General features: G+C 39.5%; 1 protein-coding gene across 3 annotated transcripts in view; it reads left to right on the forward strand.

Annotated features, from left to right (window-relative positions):
- The first annotated feature begins 163 nt into the window (after positions 1-163).
- Positions 164-27,665, forward strand: part of TRPM4 (transient receptor potential cation channel subfamily M member 4) — a 58,359-nt gene continuing 30,857 nt past the window's right edge. For 2 of the 3 annotated variants that reach the window (XR_015740227.1, XM_026710645.2), the window contains exons 1-6: positions 17,309-17,424; positions 17,513-17,580; positions 22,253-22,430; positions 24,302-24,482; positions 25,923-26,089; positions 26,502-26,679. Coding sequence is in view for 2 of the 3 variants with exons in the window: in XM_026710645.2 (XP_026566430.1) it covers positions 17,398-17,424; positions 17,513-17,580; positions 22,253-22,430; positions 24,302-24,482; positions 25,923-26,089; positions 26,502-26,679 (799 nt within the window). In the remaining variant the exon portion in view is untranslated. Of the gene's footprint in view, positions 227-17,308; positions 17,425-17,512; positions 17,581-22,252; positions 22,431-24,301; positions 24,483-25,922; positions 26,090-26,501; positions 26,680-27,665 lie in introns of those variants that run through there. The other variant, XM_087917052.1, reaches the window with a different exon arrangement.

Consider the following 27,665-nt stretch of genomic DNA (forward strand, 5'->3'; position numbering starts at 1 on the left):
GAGTACTGGACTGGTTCTATCTTTATTGTAAAGTTAACTGAATTTTGCAAGATTCAAAGTATTTTGCAAGATTGAAACCTTAACCCTAACCCCTTCTCTCATTTTACTCTCCAGAAAACTAGAGAAGATCTCTTCTAAGCTAGAGAGAGACAACAGTCATTGGTTTCATTTGAGATGGTGATGAATCTGCATACAGATGGGAGGTTGACTTACTGTACACCGTCAGGTATGGAAAAACTTAGATGATAGAAGGAAAGACCTTGGACAATCCTGCTAACTAGCTCTGCTAGTTAGCAGAACTTGATTCTCTGCTGTGGTGCAGCTGCAACAATCTGGAATGAACACACTTAAAACAGTAGAGATAGTAATAGATTTTAGAAGAAGCCCTCCTATTCTACCACTTCTTACAATGTTAGACAACACAGTATCAATAGTAGAGACCTTCAAGTTTCTGATTTCTATAACTCCTAGGACTTGAACTTCACTCCACTCTACTCTTCTGAAACATTTCACAAATCCTCCCTTTGTCAGTGGACTGAGAACACACTGCAGCTAATCTGCAGCTCTCCCTCCAGTCTCCCAGAGTCGTTCTAGCATGCTGTTACATCATATATTTAATCATTTCTCCCCTTGCCACATTTTAAAGTATGAAAAGTATTCTTTTATAGGCAAAATATTTTAAAAATCAAATAAACTCTATTTCTGCACTCCTGTTAATTTTCCCTTAACCATTAACAAATTCCCTTAACCGTTAACAAAATTTGATAAGACTGGAAACTATATTGCAAGCAAAAATAAATACCAATAAAGGAAAATATTGTAGTTTAGGGTGAAATGAAGGCTGATAAGTACTGATGCTGTAAGTTTGGGTAATGAAATGTCCCCAAGAAAACAATCAAGTTCAGAGAGCACCAAAGGATCCAAATAGTTGCAAAAGATTGCTGGGTCAGGCCTAAATAATTGACAGCAGAGCTAAAACTGATTGATTCAAGTAAAAGTAACAGAGAAAATCCTTTACACAAACTTTCTTGAGCTCACAAATGAGTTACCCCAATTTAATCCACACACCAAAGAAAAGTATCTGTAAGTACAAAAAAAGTTAACTTAAAATTTTCTTCTCCAGTTACCCATTCACTAGATTAAATATCGTATAAGACACTCATATCTTACACCTCCGTAAAGATCACCTTCCCTATAAATATTTCTAGCCTCTTTACCCCCATTTATAGCCATCTTTCAAGGGCAGATTCCTTGCTCTTGTAATGAACTACCTTCAGTCCACATAGCATGTTTAGCGTTCTTCTTGTGAAACTTCAGCTTGGAGTTTCTCTTGACAAAATTGTCAAGACAAAAGGTTACTATGTGGCTGCAAATCCTATCCCAATGATTTTCATGAACTGCAGTTGTGTCTTATTTCTTTGGAAGATACTTCTTCAAATGAGAATTTGCAACAGCAGATAGTGGCCACTTGATATAACCGGCAGTATCAGATAAGAGTGGCATGCAATGGGTATGCTTGGAAGTATTGCTTTTGTACACCTTTTGTGTGTCTTTGCAAATCACAATAATTTCCTGTGAAGTCATTAAAACTGAAGTTGTGACATAAGCATAAAGGAAATGCTAGGGGCTCAGTAAAAGCTGTACTTCCATTCATGCTTAATTGAAAATAGAGTCCATCAAGACCAATTAGACTGGCTTCTAACTAGAGATGTACAGAACTGTGTCGTAAGTCCTCTTTCAGAGAGACGGGCATTTCCAAGCATTCTTGGCAGTAGAACAAAATGCTTTTTTCGTAGCATGACCGACACCCCTGATTTAAAGGTAGACTCACACTGCCTGCCTGAAATAAAACAAAAACTCAGGAATGCTCCAAGGCAAATTTGTCCCAGTGTTGCCACTGAGGAGCTATTCTAGACTTCCCACTTTAACATTAATAAGAAATAAAATGGAATAATTACTGGGAAAATGGGGGAGGATACTCAGCAGATTTAAGATGTGCAGAGTTAACTTCAGTGGGTCAGGTTGGCTGTCATGGAAGTCCTGCACATGTGGGACAAGCCTCCCACAATGGTCAACCTAACCCTGGGGGAAACCGGTTGTTAAATCACCCCCCCTCCATCAAAGTGGATCCTGGGCACTTTGCTGCAATGGAGAAAAGGGCAATGGAGCAGCCGGCATGAAGGAAGGAGGAGCAGGGAGAAGAAAGAGGGAAGGTGGCCTGCTCCTTCCCTTGCACTGGCCACTCCATTGCCTGTTTCTCCATTGCAGCACAATATCCAGGATCCACTTCAGTGTGTATGCTTTGTGTAATTTAACTACCGGTTCGCCTGAACTGGTGAGAACAGGATGAATCCCACCATTGTTTAACTCCCATAATGAATGGCTGGGAATTGTGGGAGTTGGAGTCCACATACCTTAAACCTGATGAGTCTGAGAAAGGGTGTTGGTACTTACCTGATACGCCCGTTCTCTGTGAGCTGTGAAGAGTATCCAGAAGTGGGAGGTGCTTCAGTCTCTTCTGGAAAGGCTGGGCTTAAAACTCCAGGACGCTCCTCCTCCTCCACAGGGCTCCTCCTCAGCGTCCCCCAGTTTTGCGAAGACTGAGTGCCAAAGTCTGGGACTCATCATCTAATCTAAATCCCTGACTGGAACGGAACCTCACCAGATGGAAAGAAATGGGTGGGGCTGGATGCTCTTCACAGCTCACAAAGAACGGGCGTATCAGGTAAGTACCAACGCCCTTTCTCCCATGAGCTGTTCAGAGCATCCAGAAGTGGGACATACCAAAGCTTGGCCTTACTCCGTCTGGATCGAAATCCACTCCAAAACTCTGTGGACCCTCTGCAGGACTCTTCTGTCAAATGAAGCATCTGCTGAGGCATAGACATCAATTTTATAATTTCTGACAAAGGGAGATGGTGAAGCCCAAGTTGCCGCTCTGCAAATTTCGTCTATGGAAGCCCGTGTGGCCCATGCAGCTGGTGTTGCCACACTCCTTGTTGAATGGGCTGCAGTGCCCTTAGGAACTGAGATGGACTGGCATTCGTAAGTTTTAGCTATGGTGGCTCTCAACCATCTACTGATGGTCGTCACCGACACCTTTTGCCCTAAAGTGGATGGGTTGAAGGATAGGAATAGAGCCTCAGATTTTCAAAATGCCGCTGTGCAGTCGAGATAGATGCTTAAGGCCCTTCGAACGTCAAGTCGATGCCATTGATGCTCCAGGCTATGAGATGGTTTTGGACAAAAATTTTGGAGGCACCAACTCTTGCACTCTGTGCAAGGCTGAATTTACTTTAGGAGTGAACAATGGATCCAATCAGAGAATCACTCTGTCCACATGACACATGCACAGGTCCTTTCTCATTGACAATGCCGCCAATTCGGAAATCCTCCTTGCTGATGTGATTGCAATTAGGAAGGCCACCTTATATGTCAGGAATTTAAGACTATCGGTTGTTAAAGGCTCGAACAGGCCAGTTGTAAGTGCTGTTAACACCTTGTTGAGGTCCCAGGTGGGATAGCAGTGAATTACAGGAGGTCATAAGTTTGCAGCACCCTTAAGAGAAGTGCGGACATGTGGATGGTGCGCTATGGACTGGAGGTCACCCCAGGCTATCACCGAGGCTAAAGCCGCCACCTGTCTGCGTAAAGTATTTGGAGATAGGCCCTTGGTCAACCCCTCCTGTAAAAAGGCCAATAATTGTCATATTGATGGGGCAGTTGGGTCGATCTTAGACCCCTGGCACCAGCGACAGAAGGTGGACCACGTGGCCTCGTATATACGATTTGTTGAGGACCGTCTGGATGCTTGAATGATGGCAATAGCATCCTCTGAAATCTGTTGGGCTCTTAAACGGCTCGGCTCAACCTCCATATGGTTAGACTGAGCCATTGTGGGTTCAGGTGAAGTATCGGCCTTTGTGAGAGGAAAACCTTCGATCGTGGAATTTTCCAAGGTTGTTCTCTCGACAGGTCCTGTAAGTCTGTGAACCACCTTCGCCTGGACCTGTAAGGGATGACCAATATCAATTCCGCTCGTTCCTCCAATAACTTCTGGATCAACCTGGGTATTACTGGGAGTGGAGGAAACACATATAGAAGTCCAGGAGGCTACTGAAAATGCAGGGCATTGACAGCGCCCCCTGAGTCAGGTACCTTGAAATATACTGGGGCAATTGGGCAATGAGAGAAGAGGCAAGTAGATCAATCACTGGTTGCCCAAACCTCCGCACTGCTTCCTGGAAGACAGACGGGTGTAGTCACCACTCTGCCTGATCTATCGTGGCCCTGCTGAGCCAGTCCACTTGTATGTTTAAGGCCCCTGCTATGTGTTCTGCCTTGAGCGAAAACAAATTGGCCTCAGCCCACTTGAACAAATTGGCTGTCTCCAGCATCAGAAGTTTGGAATGGGTACCCTCCTGTCTATTTACATGGGCATTGGTTGTGATATTGTCTGCCATGACCAGAACGTGGCGTGATTGGAAAAGGGGTAGAAGCTGCATAAGGCCAGGTGAACTGCTCGCAGCTCCAACAGGTTGATGCTTTGTGATTGTTCAGAAATAGTCCAAATTCCCTGCGCAGTGTGGGATTGGAAGTGAGCTCCCCATCCTACCAGGCTGGCATCGGTAGTGATCATTGCCCTGTAAGGTTCCTTGAAAGGACACCCCTTGTTTATCGTGTTTTCCAACCACCAGCGGGGCGATCGGAGAACATTGTGTAGTACCCTTATCCGGATGTTGGAAAGGTAGCAGGAACCATTGCAGCTCTTTAGAGTGGAATCGAGCCCAAGGCACAATGGAAATACAAGAAATCCGTTTCTCTAACAGTTGAGACAGCACTCCCAGGGAAACCCTCTTTAAGGCTCTGATCTCTCTCGCCAAAGATTGGATACTGTTTAACCTGTCCTGAGAGAGAAAGACCTTGCCCTCCATGGTATCTATCACTGCCCCTAAATGAACTAACCTAGTTGAGGGGATCAAATGGCTTTTATCCCAATTTATGAAAAAGCCATGACCCTAAAGGATCTCCAGAGTAATCTTGGTATCCAAGTTTGCTTGGTGTCTGGAAGATGACAAAATTAAAATATCATCCAGATAACATTGTTACCAAATAGATTTTAACCTGAGCGAGGCAGCCAATGCTGCGAGGACCTTTGGAAAAGTCCTAGGGGCCGAAGCCAGACCGAATGGTAGGGCGATATATTCATAGTGCCAATCACAATAGCAAAATCTAAGATATTTGTAGTGAGCAGGTCTAATTGGTATATGTAGATAGGCCTCTGTGAGATCTATAGAGGTCAGGACATCGTTCTCTCTAATGCTGAGCAGAATGGACTGGAGAGTAGTCATCTTGAATTTTCAATAAACCAATGATCTGTTCAGACGTTTGAGGTCCAGAATTGCCCTCTAGCCCCCCGAACTCTTTGGGACCACAAACAATAGAGAGTAACAGCCTTGACCCTGCTGTTCAGATGGGACCTCTCTAATGGCCTGAATATGTAGAAGATGATTGAAGCCTCCTGTATCAACGCCCTCTTAATGGGGTCGGTGGACCTAGGGCTCATAATGAAAAGGTTCGGGGGGAAGGATTGAAACTCTAGTGCCAAACCAAACCTAATAGTGTCCTGACCCAGGCATCAGAGGTGGAGCTGTCCCATTGAGCAGCAAACAATTTTAGCCGCCCTCCAATGGGAACTGCTGTCAAGGACTCACTTGGGGCAACAAAAAAATCAGCCTCCAGTGCCTCTGGGGTTTCTTCTGTTTTGGCCTCCCCGCTGACCTCTATCAGAAGATCCAGACCTATCCTGTCTAAAACTGAGCCTGTAGCCTGATGTTCTCTGAGAACTGGGAACGTAAGGGCCTTGATAGTAGGGCGGAAAGGAACCCCTTCAAAACAACTGGGGTGTTCTGTTTTCAGACCTCCGAAAAAGAGGGGGAAGCACTTTTTTCTTGTTTCTATTCTCTATAAGGAGGGGCTCCAAGATACTGCCAAATAATTTATCCCCCAATATTGGGGCTGATGCCAACTTGGATTTATGCTTGGTATCTGCCTGCCAATGCCTGAGCCATAGCAGTCTCCGTGCTGATACGTGAGATGCTATGGCACTAGATGAGAATTTGACTGCATTAAATGTGGCGTTGGCGGAGAATTCTGCTGCTGCAATAAGTTTAGCTATGTCCTGGTGGGCTCTGACATTTGAATGCCTCAAGTGGAAGAGCCATCGGAGGGAGGACTGCGTAAAAAACGGACACCGCTGTAGCAGCCCTAATGGCCCAGGCGTCAGAAATGTGCACCCTACAGAGTGCCAACTCTGCTCTCTTTTCTTCCGGTCTCAGGGCTTCCTCGGCCTCATTGGGAAAGGTTGAAGAAGAGGCCAGTGCCACAATGGGCTCATCCACCTCTGGCGTTTTGAGAAAATTTAAAAACTCTGGTTCCAAATTATAATATCGTTTGTTGTACCCTGTTGGGACTGGGTATGATGCTGCTAATGCCCATTGATTTTGTATTAATTTAGCAAACATACGAGGGCAGGAATAGTTTCTGCCTCATTAGCCAGTTGTGAGAATATTAGATCCTCGAAGGATTTAAAGAGGTGGGGGCGAAAAAGGCCAGAAAAAGTAGGTTGGTCCGGAATGAGGCCTTCGTTGTCCGACATTTCCCGTTCTAGTGGGTCAGCCTCTGACAACCCCAAGTCCATCTGATGGATTGACCCCCCTCCATGAGAACATCCTAATCCTCAAAGTCCACCTCCTCCCAAAGCCCCTGGTCTGGTATGTTAGGAATATTGGGGAATACCTGAGATTGATGTTGTCCGATATGTGCAAAGGATTGAGCGGACAGGGATCCCGCATCTGAAGTGGCCAAGAAGTGTCTGGTCCTGATGGATTGCTGAACTCCAGCTGCAATGCCCCTTTGAATCGCCATCTCCATCCATTGCCTCATTTTGATGGGGATAGTTTCAGGTGATCCCTCCTCCTGTCTTAGGCCGGCGACCGTAGGGGTGAAGGTTGCCTCTGGGATTAGCCAGGCAGTGCTCATTGGAGGAGATGTGCCTACGGGTGGTTGTCCAGAAACAGCCTGCCTGAGCTGGGTAGATAAGTCCAAGGGCCCCATCAATGGGCTTGGGTTCTGATCAGATTGATATGTCATAGCCATCTTGTCTGTCTCCCTGGTTCGTTTCTGCAATTGCCTTTCCAAAGCTAGGTGCTGTCTATGGGCATCCTTATCCACCACCTTAGAGGCCTTTTTGGGGCCCACTGGCTTATCCCGGGACTTATTTGGCTTGGAGCGGAAAGTGTTGTGACCTTCCATTGCGGAGTAGCAGGCTCCGCTATTTACAAAGAAACTGTTTTTTTTTTTTTAAGTAATCAAGGTAACCTAATAGAGGGACAAGCCTGAAAAGGTCAAATTAAATGGGGAAGATTTTTTTTAAAAAACCTGAATAACCCAAGAGCAAACCTGATTCAGAAACCGTTCCAGTCAGGGAATGCACAACCTCTTACCACGAAGGCTGAGCTAAAACTGGGGGACGCTGAGGAGGTGTCCCATGGAGGAGGAGGAGCGTCCCGGAGTTTTAAGCCCAGCCTTTCCAGAAGAGACTGAAGCACCTCCCACTTCTGGATGCTCTGAACAGCTCATGGGAGAAACACTGCTCTAGCCCTTCCTGATCATAATATTTCAGGAATAGAGCATATGATTATCCAGTAATAATTCCCCTTGGGAAGCTTCACAAGAGAAATACATTCTCTGATAACCAGAATAGCCCTGTGCTAGGCCATACAGCAACATAACATAACTTTCAGTGCCGCCATATTTCAAAAATATTAATCCATAAAGTTTGGTGAGGAAAAGGAAAATATGGAGGTGATTTATCAGGCTGATTTAAAACAGTTTTAAGAGAAGAATTACTCAAATTAGAGTGGCAGGTGTTATTTTAGAAGCATCAAGCAGCCTGTATATTTTTTTTTCCCAATCCTCAAAGCTTTCTCCCACCTTTGGCAAATTGTTAAAAAAAATGGTAAAATGGTAATAGTAAAAAAAAATCAGCAGCTCTATTACATTATATTCTGAGGTTGGAAACTTATAAATATTGTAACTTTATCTCAAGGAACATAAATTTTAAAAGAAAAAATAAAACAAAATCAGCAAGTACAAACCTTAAGAAAAAAAGAAATCTGTAATATTCTGGCTTTACCCATGCTTTTTCCACATCATAACTTTGTAGCTCCCTCAAAATAGGTTTAGCAACTGGTGGCACACTTAAATGCTATTACTAGGGGGCCTAGAATTGGAACCTCCTATAACTTTTTGCTGCCATCTAGTGATCATTGGATTCTTACAGTGCACATATGGATCATTTCTTAATTATAAATTCATGTACATATTAAGCAGATAACGCTTGCTTAATGACTTAGTGATCATTTGAAGTTACGACCGGGCTGAAAAAATAACTTTAAGATCAGTCCTTGCATTTATTATCATTGCAAGAGCCTTCTGCAGTCATGTGATTGAGATTTAGGTGCTTCATAACTGAAGGAGATTTACAACTGCTACAATATCCTGTAGTTCAGAAAAATAACAAATTTAGAGAAAATGAAATTGACATATGGCCCATTCCTTTTATCTGTGATATTTTATTGTCCAGTCAATGGCATCTCTTCCGCGCTGAATCCCCCAGCCATACACCCAAATTCATACAAGAATATCAATGTTGTGTGCAGTGCTAAAGTTTAAAACACCACAATGGAATTGCAATTAATCATTTTAACTGAATTTCTCCAGGGAAATAAAGCTCCCTATAGGTAGAAAAATAGCATATAAAGAATATTTTATTAAAATATAGTTCCACCACTTCTCTTAAACTTTTAATATTGAAGAATGTTTAAAAATATGATTCCACCATACAAAATTCTCATTACATTCTGTTGAATGTATAGACTCAGTATTATATTTCTTAGGCTGGCTGCAGCAGTCCAAGGACAAAACTACACAATACATCAAATATCTATTATGCCTCTGTTTATTTTTTTAAACAACAGTAGGACAACCAACCTATTGTTTGGATGGCACAAATACATACAGCTGCCCAACTATTTCGATTTGAATTACATCCTATCTTTCACCCAGGAACTAAAACATTTATTTTCCTCTTATTTTCCTCCATAACAACAGCCCAGCTGAATAATTTGAGGAGAGAGTGAAAGGGAGGGATCGAGAGAAGAGGAAGGAAATGAGAGCGGGGGAGGGAGGGGGAGAGAGAAACAGAAACAGAGACAGAGACAGAGAGAGGAGAGACAAACATCTAGCTAAAGTCACCAAATGAATGTCCATGGCCAAAGGCACGCTAGAACCTAATTCTCTCTGCCTGCTTTAATCACGGTACAGTATTGTCTTTGGACAATAAAAAAAAGAGGGGGGGGGGCTGAAAAATCTTCCCCACCATCCCTGTTGAATAGCTGCTTGGAATATTGACAATTTTTCCAAATTAAGTCCCCCTCCTTCCTCTGAGTCATATGATGCTGAGCAGCATATACTCAGCCCTAACCTCTGCCTTCCAGCCACCCTTGGTTCAATATATGTAAGACATTATCACTTAAAAATTAGCTAGATCTTGATTGGGAGTGGGGAGAGGAAAAGGCTCTCAGGGGACTGCAAATGGGCTATTAAAAAGCCTCTGGCATAACAAATGAATTGATATCACAGAATACACATAGGCCTGGCATATAATAATGTATTTTACATAGAGATTATAAGAGAAATAAAGATATTGGGTCATCTGATATGTTTAATCCATAAAGATTTCCAAGCCAAATGCATGGGCCTCAGCTAACAGCCCCCAGAGTTGAGGGCCATGATACAATTCTGTTTGAGAATTATATTGATTTTTCTCTTGACAAATAAAGGGTGATGATTATATGTGCAAACTAGACAATCCATCTGTGACCCCTTAGGTCACCCTTTTGGAGATATTTCCTTATCAGATTCTTTATTACCTTCAACAATGACACAGATTGTAAGGCATAGCCTTCCCTAGAAAGACAGGTATATATTCAGGGATATATCTGCCTTGAAAAATAGCATATGTGTTGATGTGTATACTACAGCCAAAGATTAGCATAGAATATGTTAGGATATCTGCAGAGTAATCCTTGTATAAAAAGGATATGCACATGGAAATGGTTTATGAGAACAGTTATGAATAAATATACAGCCACGCAGAATTAAACAAGTTGTGTTAATGTTTACTTGAAGAAATAGCACAGTCCAATAAACAGTCCATGTAATGCACGTTTTAACAGTCCAGAAATATCCAGTGATAAAGTCTTCTTACCGGTTTCATGTCTTCTACAGCAGACAAATATCAAACCATAATACAACAGATAATCTTCAATATCAACAGAATATCAAAATAAACAGAGTTAGTCAGTATCAGTCCATAGTCAGTCAGTATAAGTATCAAGAGATCATCAGTGAAAAAGAAAAAGAGAATTAAACCATGATCTATAGCTCCCTCTTATGGCAACTTGTAGCATAATTAACCAACCAGAACACACCATAATACATTACAGTATTTTTCCTTAAAGTTACAAATATATATATTTGTAGTTTATATATTGTCAACCCAACTACGTTATTTACATATACATAACAGAATATATTGTATTATATGTTGTATTATATCATAAACTATTTTATAATATTGGTGTCATAATTTTTTAAAAATTTTAAATCTTTATTAAACAAATTCTACAATTAAAAACAATTAAAAACATATTTCCATTCATTGCAGCACATTTGTAGTAGCATTCACTCATTTTGACATGTTCTTCTGTATGTAGATTATTACTAAATATTATTACAATTATTTTATGTTTGATTTATATAATATTTACATATATTTACATAATTATTTACATATTTACACATAGTTATGCATAATTATCTTATTCATACCATATTATTGCATCTCACCATAACCTTTCAATCATCTCTCTCTTTTGTGTCTACTTGGCAACCAATTATTCCATAAATTCCAAATTTCATGGTACTGTGTCTCTTCTCTCTCCTTCATTTCCACTGAAAGGCTATCCATTTCTGCACATTCCAAAACCTTTTTTATTATCATAATATCAGAGGGAATGCTGTCACTTTTCCAATTATGGGCAAAGGCTATTCGTGCTGCTGTTATTATATGAAATATAATATATTGGAATTTCTTACACATTTTATCTCTTAAAATACCCAGTAGGAATGTCTCTGGTCTCAATTCAATTTTCTGTTTTGTAATTTCCTCCAACCAGCTCCTAATTTTAAACCAATAATTTTTAGCTTGGGGGCATGTCCACCATATATAGAAATAAGTTCCCTATTCATAATTATATTTCCAACAATTTGCTGATCTATTAGGGAACATCTTAGCCAATCTTGCTGGGGGTAAATGCCAATGATAAAACATTTTGTATAGGTTCTCTTTGTAGGCTGCTGATAGAGTTAGCTTATAATTTATTTCCCATATTTTTTCCCAATCTTTCAAATTGATATTATAACCAAATTTTTTCACCCAAATTATCATGGTATCTTTTACCACTTCTTTCATTTGGTATCTTAAGAGATAATTATACATTTTGGTAATCATTTTTTCATCTGACCCCTGTAATATTTTGTCTAATTCATGCTGATCTTTATATATTCCAAATTCTTCTATATCTTTCTTACATGTTGTTTGAATTTGTAAATAAAGCCACCATCTATTTTTATTCCTTGTTACTTCAGTTCTTGATTAGTTTTCAATTTTCCCTGTTCATCCAATAATTCTTTATATCTCACTATTTTATTTACGTCAAGGACACTGGGATACACCATTGCTTCTATGATGGATAACTAAATTGGGATATTCATGTAATGGTTTCTCTTAATTCTCTCCCATACAGATAATAAGGTGTCTCTAACTTTGTGCCTCTGGAAGTATGAATGAAATGTATTTTTCCCTTTCATATAAACGCTTGCCAACCGATCTATTATTAATACTCGTTTATTATTTAGATTTATCCAATCCTTAATCCATATTAAAACTGCAGCCTGGTAATAAAGTTCCCAATCTGGGAGTCCAAAACCTCACTTACTTTTATGATCCTGCAGAAGTTTCAATTTTATTCGTGCCTTTTTCCCTTGCCAAATAAACTTTGTCATTGTTTTGTTTAATTCTTCAAAAAAAAAATTTTTTTCCTAATTTTATTGGGATTTCTTTTTAAAAGGAATAATAATTTGGGCAACATATTCATTTTTATAGAGGCAATTCTTCCTATCAATGACAGCTGTAATTTTCCCAATAATATTGCTGTCATTTTTTAAAAAAATTGTCAATTTTTAATCCCACAGGAATCAAGGGTCTCAGATTTCAGGTGCATTCTGTTAGTCCATTTGAAATACTTTGGTTCAAAAGATTTACCCTATGGTGCATTGTTTCACCCAGTTAATGGTTATAGGAACCGGAGTTTTACTAGTATGTAGATTAGACATGCTTGTTGAGTCATGGTTTCAGAGACATTTCTTTACCAGATTTCTAAATACTTTCACTTATGACAGAACTTCTAGTGTCCAATATTCACTGAAAAATCAGATATTGCTCCCTTATCTACCTTGAAAATATCCCATGTTAAAACTGTAGAGCACAGTGAAATGAGAGCACAGGATATTTATTTATTTTATTTTATTTATAACTTGTATATACCCTCCCTGCCCTATTGTTTCTTTTTTATTTTTCTTATATGTATCCATTTCATGTATCCATAACTATGTTTATGCTTATACCTGTTATCTTATGATTGCTTGACAATATAAATAAATAAAATAAATAAATCAAGAATTAAACAATGTATAAAATAATTTAAAAACACTAGTTAAAATATAAAACATTAAAATAACAAAAACATGGGGTCAATCCATGATAAAGAGCTACCATTTAATCTTCTGTCGGGAAATGTTTTATAACATTTTGCATCATAAACTGCTTTATGATAATATTTATCATATTTTATAAAATTTGTCACATTTCAGTTTCTTGGGTCTTTGATTATGGACACATGTAAGTTAGCCCATTTAAGGCACCTTGGATCTAAAAGTCTTGGCTTATAGCCCATCAATTCCACCCAGTTAAAGGTTACAGGAATTATAGTAGTATATAGTTAGATAATATTGATTTCTTTTTCCTCATATTTAAATGTATCTGTAGTCCTGGAATCATACAAAGATGAATAAATTGGACGGGAATTGCTTTGCTTAAGATATTCTGTATCTTATACAGATGCAGATAGATAAACTCCACAAAACATCCATAACAAAGTACTTTTATTGGTTCATCAGGTATCCTCATAACTCACATTTGTGATGAAGTTCTTCTTTAATTACCAATCCTTTGCATATCTGTCTTGTAGGTAAAAAGATGGTTTATCTCCTATCCTTTTTCTCCCATCTTGTAACGATAGAAGTAGAACAGTAGAACAGTTACCATGAGTCCATGAGTTCAGCCAAGAGTAAGGAAAACTCCCCCAACCCATCGAGGGTCAATTTAGTGACCAATTAGGATTACAGATGTGGTCACGTGACATGGACTATACATTTCCCAGGATACCTTAACCAGGATACCCATTTACCATGATGCATTCCCTTAAGGGAACAGCTCACAATTGCTACCTAACTATCCAGTTCCCATACACTGGCTGGACAGCACACTCCCCACCTAGAATTGTAAATTCCACTATTAAAGGAAGAGAAAAAAAATACCCATAAACTAAGATAAGTAGTAATACTAACTGAATAGCAGATAACTATATAACTAAGATAAACAGCTAGATAACTAAGAAAAACAGTAGACATCAATAAAACATCAAACAAAGCAAAGCATGCAAAGCTTGAGGTTCAATCTTCAAGTTCAGCCCTTCTCCGCAGTAGCACAAGGTCAGTGACCGGCCTGGTGTAGAGCTTCCTGGTAAAAGAAGGCATGGTTTGAGACACGTCCCATAGACCAGTGGTCCCCAACCTTTTTTGTACCAGGGACCAGTTTCACACAGAAACACTTTTTCAAGGACCGGCGGGGGGAGACACTTTTTCAAGGGGGGGGGGAGGAGTCTGAGTTTGGTGGTTTGCTTGCAGACGCTTCATTACCTGACTAGATAACATCTGATGTTGTTACCTAGTCGGGTAATAAAATGTCTGCCAGCAAACCACCAAGTTCAGGGAAGCCCAGGACAAGTCCCTGCAGGATGGCTGAGAAGCCCCGCCTCTCAGCCCTGCCTCCCTCAGCCTCATCCCTCAGGTGTCTGCCTCATTCCTCTCTCAGTCGCTCTCTCGCTCCTCCACCAGCCCAGGAAGAAACTGCTTCAAAGAAGCCGGCAGGGTGGCTTTTCCTGTTGGCGCAGCTCCTCCAAAGTGCCCGTTCACCCCCACCCCGCTGCCCATGGTTCAATCCAGTGCTCCATTCTGCCTGCCTGCCTGCCTGCCTGCCTGCCTTCGTTTCGGAGCAGCTTCGGCTGAGTAAAAGAGGCGAATATTTCTCAGCCAAAGCTGCTCCGAAACAACCAGAAACGAAGGCAGGCAGGCAGGCAGAACAGAGCACTGGATTGAACCACGGGCGGCGGGGTGGGGGTGAATGGGCGCTTCGGAGGAGCTGCACCGACAGGAAAAGCCACCCTGCCGGCTTCTTTGAAGCAGTTTCTTCCTGGGCTGGTGGAGGAGCGAGAGAGCGACTGAGAGAGGAACGAGGCGGGAGGAAACCGAAGCCGCTAAGCCGGAGAGCAGGACAGGCTTTGGTTGCTTCCTCCCTCCCCTTCTTTCATTTGTGTCCTTGATCCCTGATCCCAGCAGCATTCACCGAAGGTGAAGAAAGCCGCCATTTTTATTTTATTTTTATTTTCTTTGCGGCCCGGTGCCAAATGATCCACGGACCAGTACCAGTCCGCGGCCCGGTGGTTGGGGACCCCTGCCATAGACCATGTGTTGCGATGCACATCCTTGTCTTTCAGCAAGACAAGGTCTCCCTCCTCAAGGTTTTGTTCTTTGGTCTTCCATTTACAGCAGTCTTGTAGGGTAGCAGGTACTCTTGCTTCCAACAGTTCCAAAAGGTGTTGGTAAGCTGTTGAACTTGTCTCCATTGTTGTTTGTACAAGTCCTTAGAATCAAAGTTCCTTAACGGTGCGGGCCAATCACACGTCTTCTGAGTTAGCAAGGCAGCTGGAGTGAGAATGGTCAGATTCTCAGGGTCTGAAGAGACTGGAACTAAAGGTCGACTATTTATGGTGGCCGCGACTTCTGCCATAAGGGTAGGTAGAGTCTCATCGAATACAACACTCCAAAGGTTTGCTTGCAGTGTTATATGTTTTTTTAAAATTGTTTAATAAAGATAGGGGAACATGAAGAAATTTTAAGGTTTTGAGCAGAAAGAGAAATCATTCCTTTTTAAAACGTTGCTAGGATTAGCCTTCTTTGCTTTGAAGATGGTCTGTCAGTAATGAATTATGACCCCCAATAAAACGGTTGTAAAAATAGTTGGAGAGGCTTCTCTTATTGCCTCTGAGCTGGAAAAATGCAACGCCTTTCAGCTGAAATAAGCAGGGCAAAGTTAGTTTTCCTTTCTAAAAATGCCAGCAAGATTTCTGAAACATTCTCGTTGCATTTGGAAAGGGTTTATAATTGGATGAATACAGGGATGGATGAGAGATACTTGGCCCCTCCCTTTCTTTTACAAATTGGTTCTTTCTGAGTTAGGAGTTGTAATTAGAGACACAGCACTTTTTTTGCTGAAGAGAAAAGAAGAGGGAATTTGCCCCTTCCTGGCTTGATACAAAGACAAAGGAATCCTGCCTCAGTAAAGGAAGAGAGAGAGAAAAGGATCGAAGGAGGCAAATTTGATTGTCTTTGAAAACCAGTGCATAGGATATTTGAAAAGTCTCTTGCATAAAAGGGGAAGGGGAGGATTCTTGCCCCTCCCTGCAATTCAAATTGAGGCACAGAGCTTAGCATTCCACATTCACTCCTGGCTTCAACATTACTTTGCTTTATCACAAATCCAAATTAACTGTCTTTATACTGATGGGCTTCGGGACTTCAAATAGCCATCTTTTTACTATTTTGTATCTGTACAGATGCAGAAAGATAAACTCCACAAAACATCCATAACAAAGTACTTTTATTGGTTCATCAGATATCCTCATAACTCACATTTGTGATGAAGTTCTTCTTTACTGACCAATCCTCTGCATATCTGTTTTGTAGGTAAAAAGATGGTTTATCTCCTATCCTTTTATTCCCATCTTGTAATGATAGAAGTAGAACAGTTACCACAAGTCCATGAGTTCAGCCAAGAGTGAAGAAAACTCCCCCAAACCATCAAGGGTCAATTTAGTGACCAATTAGGATTAGAGATGTGAAAAAGGGAAAGGAAAGAAGGAACGAAAGAAAAATAAAGAGAGAGAGAGAGAGAGAGAGAAAGAAAGAAAAAGAAAGAAAGAAAGAAAGAAAGAAAGAAAGAAAGAAAGAAAGAAAGAAAGAAAGAAAGAGAAATAGTCTGGCTGGGAAAATCCACACATCATACAATTGCCAGGTTGAGAAATACTGCCTGATAATTATTGTAATTGATTAAATAAATAAATAAAGCCCAACCCTTGCTATAAAGCTTTTGCTGTCATCCTTTTCCATTTGCAATAACAATATGATATGCTGCAAATGCCTCAGAAGAATTAGAAATGATAGTAGAAAGAGAGAAAACTTCCAAAACGAAGCAACTCACCTCAGTTCTCCACCCATTAATAGCTCAACACTTTGTGTCCAATTAAAGCTAATTACAGGATTTGATTGTTTTGAATGCAAAACACTTCCAGACTTTCAAGCACATCTGTTGCCTGTACAGAAATAGGCTGAACAATGTATTTTTTTAGACTTTTTAAAAATCCCACCCTTATTATTTTTATAAATAACTCAAGGCAGTGAGGATACCTAATGCTCCTTTCCTTCTCCTATTAGGAATATGAAAATTGATGATCACAGAGTGAAGGCGTGAACTGGATAACATTGAGTGAACTCTAAAGTAGATTTCATTGTCAAATGTCTCAGTGCACACACCCTGACCAACACACAGACCCACTAACAATACAAATACTGCTAGGCAAATAACTGTTGAAAATCTAGCTCTTAGGGAACTTCATTCTACCCACTGGGTGGTGTGTATCCAGTTCAACAAGTTCCTGCATAGGGTGCGGTGCTGCTGCCAAGAGGCTGGATTTTGAAACTGTTCTTCCTGCTTGTTCTCTCACTTACACACTTTAGAATTAGGCAGTAGGCACTGTGGTTTGGGACTTCTGCTCCAATCAGTCTGGGAGCTGTGACTGATTGCTCTGCTCCATGGCCACTTCTGACCAGAAAGATCAGGTATTGGGTCTTCAATCAGATGTTTGCTGTGCAGTGGGTTACCTAAACCTCTGGAAGATGCTGATAGTAAACTGTGATTTATTTCCAGGTATGGATCCCCAAATATTTCAAGAAGAAAGTCTGCACAACTTTCATTGAACAACCTAATGATACAGGGTAAGTAAAGTTTACTTTTTCTCTGCTCTTTGTAAGTGGGCACTCCCTCTGAGGCTCATTTACAGTTTAATATTTCTAGTTTTTATCTCAAATCTGATCCCCATGTGAGACTTAAGCTTCACTCACGCTAACCGTATTTTACATTTCAACACAGCTAAACTCTGGATAGAACATTTGGCTCAATGAATTCCGGGAATCCTCCGTGCTATGCTTTATTCCAGTACTTTCCTCTTTCTCACCATTGCTTTAGTCATCTTTGGAAATAAAGCAGTGCCTCAGGATCTGGTTAGTGGGTTGTGAGAGAACGCCAGCTGCTATTTTCCTGGGCATCCCTCTATTTCGCAAGACTGAGTTGTGGGTGGCCTGAATCCTTATATTGGCTTCTCAAACAATCAGCTTTAATCAGATAATGCAGAGAATGATTTTTATTGATACAGATACAAGATGCAAATTAAGCTCCATCAATTATTAAATGGGTATTGTAGAATGGCATCATGTCATCTTGTCTTTTGCGATATATATATATATTTGATTTTACAATTAAAACAAACCGACAACATAATGAAAAAGAGAAAAAAGGGAGAAGAAAATAGAAAGAAAAAATAGAAAACAATTAAAAACATTCTCATCTTCAACAGTTTGTAAGACCTCTTTTTTTTTATTCTTAATTTATGCCATATACACACACCTAATCCTTACATATATCTGTGTATAACTACTATGGATTTATCCTATCCTCTTTTGCCTTATAGTGTAATGTCTATCTTTGGTCTATCCATTTGCACCAGCAGTTCCAGCTGTTTTAGTATATTGAGGTGTCTTTATTTTTTAATGCCAAAGTTAATTTGTCCATTTCTGCACAACTTGAAATTTTTTGAATGATCATCTCCTCTGATGGAACATGAGGCTGCTTCCAACATTGGGCAAAAGCTAATCTGGCTGCTGTCAAAATGTGTATTATTGTGTATTTCGCTTTTTTTGATATTTGTTTATCAAAGATCCCTAACAAAAAGGACTCTGGTTTGTATTCGATCTGTTCTCTTGTCATTCCTTCCAGCCAATTTCTAATTTTCTGCCAATATTTTTGAGCTTCTGTACAGGACCACCACATATGGAAAAAAGTTTCCTCTTTTTTTTTTTTGCATTTCCAGCAATTCGGACTCATATTGGAGTGCATCTTCGCTAATCTCGAAGGAGGAAGGTGCCATCTATAAAACATTTTATAGGCATTTTCTTTATATATTACCCATTTTGTAATCTTATTATTTCTACCCCAGACCTTTTCCCATTCTGTTAGGGTGATGCTATGTCCTACATTCCTACTCCAGGCTATCATGTTCCCTTTTACAATTTCTTCTTCTAATTCTACTTCTAATAAATAATTATAAAATTTTGTTATATTTTTTTTTGCCTGATCCTAATAAAATTTTATCTAATTGCTGGAGTTTATTGTTGATTCCGAAATCTTTCTTGTCCTGTTTATGTCTACTTTGAATTTGAAGGTATGCCCACTGATCAATTTTTAGTCCCTGCTCTTTAAGTTCTTGCCACGATTTCAAATTTCCTTGTGTATCCAATAGGTCCTTATATTTAATCATTTTAGTGATATCTAGATTATTTGGGTGAATCATCGCCTCCATTGTTGAAATCCAAATTGGTTCTTTTAAATAATGTTTTTTCCGTATTTTCTTCCAATTAGTTAATAATGAGTCTCTGATTAGGTGTCTGTGGAAATATTTCTGGCTAGTTTTCCCTACATCCCATAAAAAAGCATGACACCCCCTCTGCAAATCATGGCCTTCTAAAAATAATATTCTCTTGTTAGTTAAATTCACCTATTCCTTCAACCATACTAAAGAGGCAGCAATATAATACAACTCCCAATTTGGAAGTGCCAGCCCTCCCCTGCTCTTCATATCCTGCATTGCCTTTAAATTTATTCTAGGTTTTTTCCCTTGCCAAATAAATTTAACAGTTATTTTATTAAGTTCTTCAAAAAAAAATTGTGTACTTTAATTGGGATCATCTGAAATAAATATAGAAATTTTGGAAGAATATTCATTTTAATGGCAGCGATCCTGCCTAATAATGAAAGTTGCAGCTTACCCCATGTTTCTAAATCCTTCTTTACCTGTTGGATCAATTTATCATAATTATTTTCCTTAAGTGTCTTACAATGTGCTGTCAACCATATTCCTAAGTATTTAGCTTTCTTTATCACTTGTATTCCCATGACTTCTTCTAATTCTATTTTTTTTTCTGTTAAATTTTTAGTCATTAATTTAGTTTTCTTCCTATTAATTTTGAGGCCTGCTACTGCTCCAAATTGTTCTAATTCATTCATCAATTTTTGTCCTTTTTCTATTGGTTCCTCAATGAAAAAAATCATATCGTCCGCAAACGCTTGCAACTTATATTCTTCTTTCTTAACCTTTAATCCTTTTATATCTGGGTTCTGTCTAATTCGCATTAATAATGTTTCTAATAATAATATAAAGAGCAGGGGTGAGAGTGGGCAGCCCTGTCTGACTCCTTTTTCTATTTTTATTGGGCAGGTATATTCCCCGTTTATTATAATATTAGCCTGCTGTGTATCATAAATAGTTGTTATAATGTTTTCAAATTTGGTGCCTAAATTCATATTATAAATTTTTTGGATTAAAAATTGCCAATTTAAATTGTCGAAGGCCTTCTCTGCATCTAAAAACATAAGTGCAATTTGTTTTTCGGGGTGGGCTTCATAAAACTCTAAGACATCTAGTACTATTTTTAAGTTGTTCCTAATTTGTCTGGTCAGGAGAAATCCATTTTGATCTTCATGTATATGCATGTTTAACATTCTTTTTAGTCTACTTGCTATAATAAAAGTAAATATTTTATAGTCAGTGTTTAAAAGTGAAATTGGCCTATAATTGTTTATATATTGGGGATCCGAATCCTCCTTCGGGATCAGCAAAATCATTGCCCCCCTCCATGAGTCTGGCATCCTGGCTGCCAATAAGACATCATTAAAAACTTCCACTATAAGAGGTCCAATTTGTTCTGCAATTGCCTTGTACAGCTCCCCTGGAATCCCATCTGGTCCCGGGGCTTTATTGTTTTTCTGGTTCTCTATTGCTGATTTCAATTCTGACCAAGTGATGTCTTTGTTTAATAGTTCTACCATTTTTTCCCTAATTGCTTTATCCTTCACTTCATCTAAATAGTTTCTTATTCTATCCTCATTAACTTCTTCCTTTTTATATGACTCTTCAAAATACTTATGGGCAATTTCTTTTTCCTGTTCTATCTCCTGTTGTATATCCCCCTTTCCATCTATTAGCTGGTATATCAATCTCTTTTCTTTCCTTTTTTTTAGTTTGTAAGATAGCCATATCCCTGGCTTATTAGCATGCTCAAAATAAGTTTGTCTAGTCGTATTCAAATTTATAATCATTTTTGTCTTTTGATTTCTAACCAGCCTTCCACACAGATTCCCTCTGCTTTGCTCTCTCTTGTTCCCTCTGTCTCCTACCCACCAACACTCTCCCATGGCTTCAATTCCTAGTACCTTTTTTATTTCTCCATCCATGACTGTTTCACCTCTGTTCTTGCTGTAATGCTTTAACTCCATCCATTCTCTTTTTGAATTCGTTGAATTACATTTTAAAATGCATGACCACCTCTGAAAAATGGTAGAAGTTGTATTAACATTCAGAAGTATTTGTACCGCGTTTGGCAACAATTATTCTATCCCATAAACACAAAACTCCCTAAATATGTATTTTGTGTGCTTTTATTGTTCATATGCTAAATATCACTTTCTGAGCATGGCCACTTTGAGTCTTCATTTTCTAAAGTTAAGCATACATTGTTCCTTCAATTTTCAAAATTGCCCAAATTCTTTGTCCTTCCTGAATCTCTTTCAGTTTGCTTATATCAAGAATGAGGGATTTGTTCACCTTCACAAATTCTTGACTCCAAGTTCCTTCAGCACCAGCCATTTTGGCCAGTAGCCAGAGATGACAAGAACTAGAGCCAAACATCTATAGAGCCATCAGTTTGTGCTGTATCCTTTCTTCAGGCCATACTCAAAGTTGAACACATTACACCTAGTGCAAAATAACTGATTCAATGCAGATTGATTAACTAGTGCATTTGTTCCAGAACTTTTCCCGTGTATGTATGTATGTAAATCTATATCTATATCTATCACCTAATTATTGCTAGGAGTTACCTATATCTGAACATATCTGAACATTACTGAATTATTGAGCAAACTGGAAAGCCAGTTTGTAATAGATAATTAAGATACCAGGCTAGAAACTGGGAGATCATGAGTTTTATTCCTATCTTTGGCCCAAAGCCAGCTGGATAAACTTGAGCCAGTCATTCTTTCTTAGCCTTAAAAGGAGGCAATGGCAAACAAGTTCCAAAATCTTACCAAGAAAATTGCAGGAACTAGTATGTACAGTTGCCAGGAGTTAACATTGACCCAAAGGAATACTCTGCCCCCACCCCAAAAAAACTCACTCCACTGAGCATTAAAAAATGTGAAAGATAAAAGAGAATTTGTTTATTTATTGATACTTCATATTTCTAAACCACCTCTCTCCTTCAAGTTGCTATACTGGGCCTCAGAGTTATAAGTGTTACCTTGTTCTGATCCCTTCCCCATCATTCTGTTTCACAGGGCCTCCAATTTCTGCCAGTGTGGCAGCACTCGCAAAAACCATACGTCGGTCGCCATAGAAGATGCTTTTGGAGCAGCCATTGTCAGCAAATGGGACTCAGCGCAACATACCACAGAGAGGCCAACTGATGCCTATGGGGAGGTGGAATTTCTAGGCACTAGCCGTAGACCGAGCAAGGTGAGCTTGTGATAGGACAAAAGCTAAGCTAAGGTTTCCAGAGGATGAAGGCAGGATTATGGCAGGAGACTGTGGAGCTAAAGGCAAAACAACTATTTCCCAACCCTAAATGCAATTACAAGAAGGAGGGCATACAGCCAGGGTGACCCAATGATGGAATATTGGAGGATAAAGCAGCTCAGAAGGACGTGCGCCTGAAGCAGGATGCAGATCTTCTCTAATGATCTAAGTGCTAGAGCCCACTGTAACTACATAGCCAAAAAGTCATTAACAGTTGTTAACCTAATCTTACGTAGCTTTTTCTCTGGTAATATTACACTAATAACTAGAGCATACAAAACATTTGCTAGACAATACTCGAATACAGCTCATCAGTCTGGAACCTGTTGTGTATAACATTGATACACCAACTAAGTTTGGGTGAATAAATATATAAACCAAGGTTTGGGAGTTTGTAACTTGTAGCTTTAAGCACAAAACTGCTTGTAATTAACTAATTAAGGGTGCGGTTACAAACGGCAATAAAAGGCAGTAAGAGAAACGTAATCGCTCTGCTTGCTCTCTGCTTGTTATCAGCTTGCTACTGTTTAGTCTGCTACTGTTTGCTACAACTGTTTGAATACCTGAACGAAAGGACTATTTCATTGATGTGCTGATATCCTGTGAATACTCAGCGTTGTCTTCAAAAGGAAAGGTATCAGAGGAGAAGATATCTTTACAAGCAGATAAGGATATAGAACTGACTAGTGAATGGACTAAGTTACTGAATGGATATATTTGTGAATGACATATGGACTGATTGACAATGTTTAAACTCTAATTGGATTAAACAACTATTTAAACTACAAAAACAGTGTTTGTCATCAGTGTGTGTAAACTCTAGGGCCCTTCCTCTCTCATTTGGCTGCCTGGCTTGACTGCTGCTGCACATTCTGTTTGGGGGTTTGTCCCCAATCACTAACAGAACCCACATTACATTTCTGATATTAACACAGATGAGAAAGTCCAGAAATATTTCACAAGAAGAGTTCTCCACTCCTCTACTTGTTGCAGAATACCTTATACCACCAGACTTGAAATTCTAGACCTAGACAACCTAGAACTACGCTGCCTTCGGTCTAAGTATAGTATATAAAGTCATACATTGCAATGTCCTATCTGTCAATGAATACTTCAGCTTCAACCACAACAATACAAGAGCAAACAATAGATACAAACTCAAGGTTCATCGCACCAAACTTGATTGCAGGAAATACGACTTCAGCAACAGAGTGATCAATGTCTGGAATACTCTACCTGACTCTGTGGTTTCTTCCCCCAACCTCAAACATTTTAACCTTAGACTGTCTACTATTGACCTCACCCCTTTCCTAAGAGGTCTATAGGGGGTGTGCATAAGCGCACCAACATGCCTACCATCCCTGTCTTATTGTTTCTTTTTTTATTTTTTTATTTTTCTTATATGTATCCAGGTATTCATAGCTATGTTCTTACTTATACCTATTATCTTGTAAGCAATTGACAAAAATAAATAAATAAATTCCCCTTATTGTTTCCTCCTGCCAAATTTACTACTCCTGCCAAATCTTCTGGCTGACTATTGAACTGGCCGCTTTATAGATAGCTGTCTGAATGGGTTGCTTGTAGCAATGAATTGCCATACTGGGTATCTTTGCAGGTAAATATTCCAGACCTCTTAATAAAGGATCACCTGGAAAAGTCTCTCAAAGTGGCCCATACACTTATTTGGGAAGAAAGACAATGAGTCTAGAGTGTAACATGCCCGAAGTGTGACAAAGCACAGATGACTTTAGATAAAGCTATTCAGGGTTTGTAGTCTCTTTGGTCTAATCCTTTTTTCTCCCTTACAGTTCATTCGCCTCTCCGACTCATCTGATCCTGCAAATGCCTATGCTTTAGTAACGAATCACTGGAAAATCCCACATCCCAACTTGGTGGTGTCAGTGGTGGGAGGCGAAGGTGAGGGGCCCGTAAAGGCCTGGCTCAAAGATGTGCTGAGAAAGGGGCTGGTTAAAGCAGCTCAGAGCACAGGTAATCTCTTCCTGCAGTTTGCTTTAATTTTATTAATCATTTAAAACATCACTGCAGAACAAGGGGCTGAAGCTTTTGAAGGGAGGGTTGAGAAGCCAACAGCTAGTTTGATGTGGGATACATTTGAATAATGATGAATGGGTATGCTAGCATATCTTTGTTATTGCAACAGTTACTTAAGAAAGGCTTTCTTGGGTGTAAAGTTATTGAAAGATAAGTGTGCATATTACATAGCAACTAGGTAAACCTAAGTAAACATGCTTCTTAGTTTAGGTTTCTTGAATATAAAAAGAATAGGAATATTTAACAAAGAACATATTGGAGGATATTTTGAAGGATATTTTGGATCCAGAAGTTGATTTTAAGAACGTAACCAGTATAGATAATCTTTAAAAGATATTGTGGAAGAGGAAAAAGATTCACTGGACAAGACTGAAACTGGTCTGAAAGTGGTTTTAAAAATGATAAGCTTTAAGAATATATGCAAAACAGTGTTATACTGGATATATAAATAAAATTAGCTGATGTCTTACTAATTAAAGGGAATATGCTAATAACAAACTGTGGATAGCTTACATTGGATTTATAAAAGTGATGTTAAAATTTTGAAGCATTTTGTGAATAGGGATAAAGAAAAAACGATCAGAAATCAAGTTTTAGGACATTGCATAATACAGAATTTAATTTATGAACTGTACATACTGCTTCTTCAGTTTGCTGGGTGGTGAATTGTGTCTGCTTAATCTAGCTGCCTCTACTAGCAAGATATGCAGGAAAAATACTGAAACCTTTGTTCCGTGATTTGCAAATTGTATGGTTTTAGCTAAGACTTTTCTGATACAATTTATTGTAGGAGTAAAGAAAGGTGTGGAGGGGTGGTGTAATTATTCAGCAGGGAGTACACTTGCATGGACAAATTCTCCCTTCCTTAAGGGTGTCTTTTTTTAAAAAAAAATCTGACTTTATATGCATAATACAGGTGTTTCCGGTTGTGTAATAGCAATTGTGTTTGAAAAAATAATGCTGAATCTATGGGTGGGTGGTTGCTGAAAAGGCTGGTTGTAACCTGATTGATCCTTTAATGGGTACCTTTTTGAGATAAGAACTTATACTGTAACATGTACTAAGGTTGCAGTTTGTTTAATGGTCATGCTAGGTCAGTCATGTGAGCTATCATAATAGATCTTGTTGGGTGATAGTAGTAAGGGAAATATTCAGGCATAATTCTGATAGCTTGGCTTAGGATTCCACAGTGTGGCCAAAAAAATCTGATCATGTTTTTCATCATGATTTCTTAAACTGTCTTGTGATCATTTTAAAAAAACCCTGAATAATACTTAATTTATTTAACTTCAATGTTCATATGATTTCCCAAACATTGAAATACCATGAATAGCCAATATACGTGTAGTTCTTACTGTATTTATTACACCTACACAGGTGCCTGGATCATGACAAGTGGTCTCCAAGCTGGTGTGGGCCGGTATGTGGGAGAAGCGGTGAGAGACCATGCTATGGCCAGTACCAGCCGCAGCACTCATGTTGTAGCAATGGGCATTGCTCCATGGGGTATCGTTGAACAGCACCATTGCCTTGTCAACCCCAAGGTAGGAGGGCTGGAGAAGGGAAATGCTACCAGAGATGATGAATTAAGGCTGGGAAGTTTAACGAAGTTACAAGTTGAGGTGTGAAGTCCTAAGACCATAGGCACCTCCTGGAACCCATAAACATGGTCCATAAAAGTCCACACTCAAGTTTAATATCAAAAATGGAAAACTAATACACGGAGTGAGCTACTTTAACTATATTTGAATAGTTTGATTAAATTAATTCAGTTAATTATTACAGTGCTGCTTTACCATTTCTTTTCCCTTGCCCTATATGTTCTATATCTCCCAGCAAGCCATTTAATTCTTGACCTCTCAAAAGTTGAGTTCCTAATTTAACTCAAAGTGACAAAAGGCAATGATGCCTGTCTTTATTTTGTTTGATTAATTTGCTTCTTTTCTTATCCAAAAGGGTTCCTTCCCAGCACGTTACCCCAGGACAAACCCTGTGAGTCCTTTCTGCCCTCTAGATGCCAATCATTCTGCCTTCTTCTTGGTGGACAATGGGACACTGGGCAGAGCAGGCGGAGAGACCGCCTTCCGAGCCCGTTTGGAACGCTATATTGCCCAGCAAAAAGTGGGAGCTGGAGGTGAGGAATTTCTTATGCAGGCAGGAATATAAAACACGGAACAGGAAGTTACCCTGTTTATCATGCTCCCTGCAACAGACTAATAGTATTTTCTTATCTCCAGATGTGTCAGATTTCAGCTTCTATAATCCTTAGATAGGTAAATCTAAAGAACATACCGTAAGATTTGCACTTTAATATATTTGGAAGTTACTAAATTGGGGGAAATCTGTTCTACATCCTTTAAAATGTGGTCCGAAAGCTAGCTTTCTCAGGGTGAAGTATAAGCTCTGTGTTCAGGGGTTCATGCTCGGAGGTGGAGGTTCATCCAGACTCACAACTTTTATGTTCTTCTCTGGTTCTATTTCCCTCATTTTTGCATCTTTACTTACAGAAACCCCTCCTGTTTTGTAAGTCTCTGACTCTAGTCTGCTTGCTTGACTCCACTGTGTCTACAGCAACAGTTTATCTGTCCTTTCGATCAGAGGATACTCTTTCCTCCAATTCTTTAGGAATACAATGTTCTGGCAAGCCTCATTACAGACCCTTTGCACCTAAATATCAATTCTGTTAATTACTCCCAAGCCAGATCACAACCAGAGAATTATAGTGGTTAATCCATATTTACTCACAATTATGTGGGCTGCTCTTCTATACCTTTATGCCCCAGATTAACCTTTTTTCATAGAAATTTCTTTCCTTCTGCAATGACCTTGAAAAGCTAGGCAGGTTTGAACCGGGATAATAACTTACAAGAGGAAAGGAAAGGAATCCCTGCTGATTTTACTTCTAATAAAATCAGTGCTGACTAGAGGGGGCCATGCTCATCTCCATTTCAACTTCATCTCCATTGAGCCAGTGCTATCCGAAGACATTCCTGTGGCCAGTGTGACACCACAGAGAACTGTTTCTCCCCAAGTACCTATTTATCTACTTGCATTTGTGTGCTTTCTAATTGCTAGGTGGGCAGGAGCTAGATGAAGATGCTTGGGTCTCAAACCTGGGCT

Source organism: Pseudonaja textilis, chromosome Z (genome assembly GCF_049901715.1).
Source record: "Pseudonaja textilis isolate UNSWEBS1 chromosome Z, rPseTex1.2, whole genome shotgun sequence".
NCBI classification, from domain to species: domain Eukaryota; kingdom Metazoa; phylum Chordata; class Lepidosauria; order Squamata; family Elapidae; genus Pseudonaja; species Pseudonaja textilis.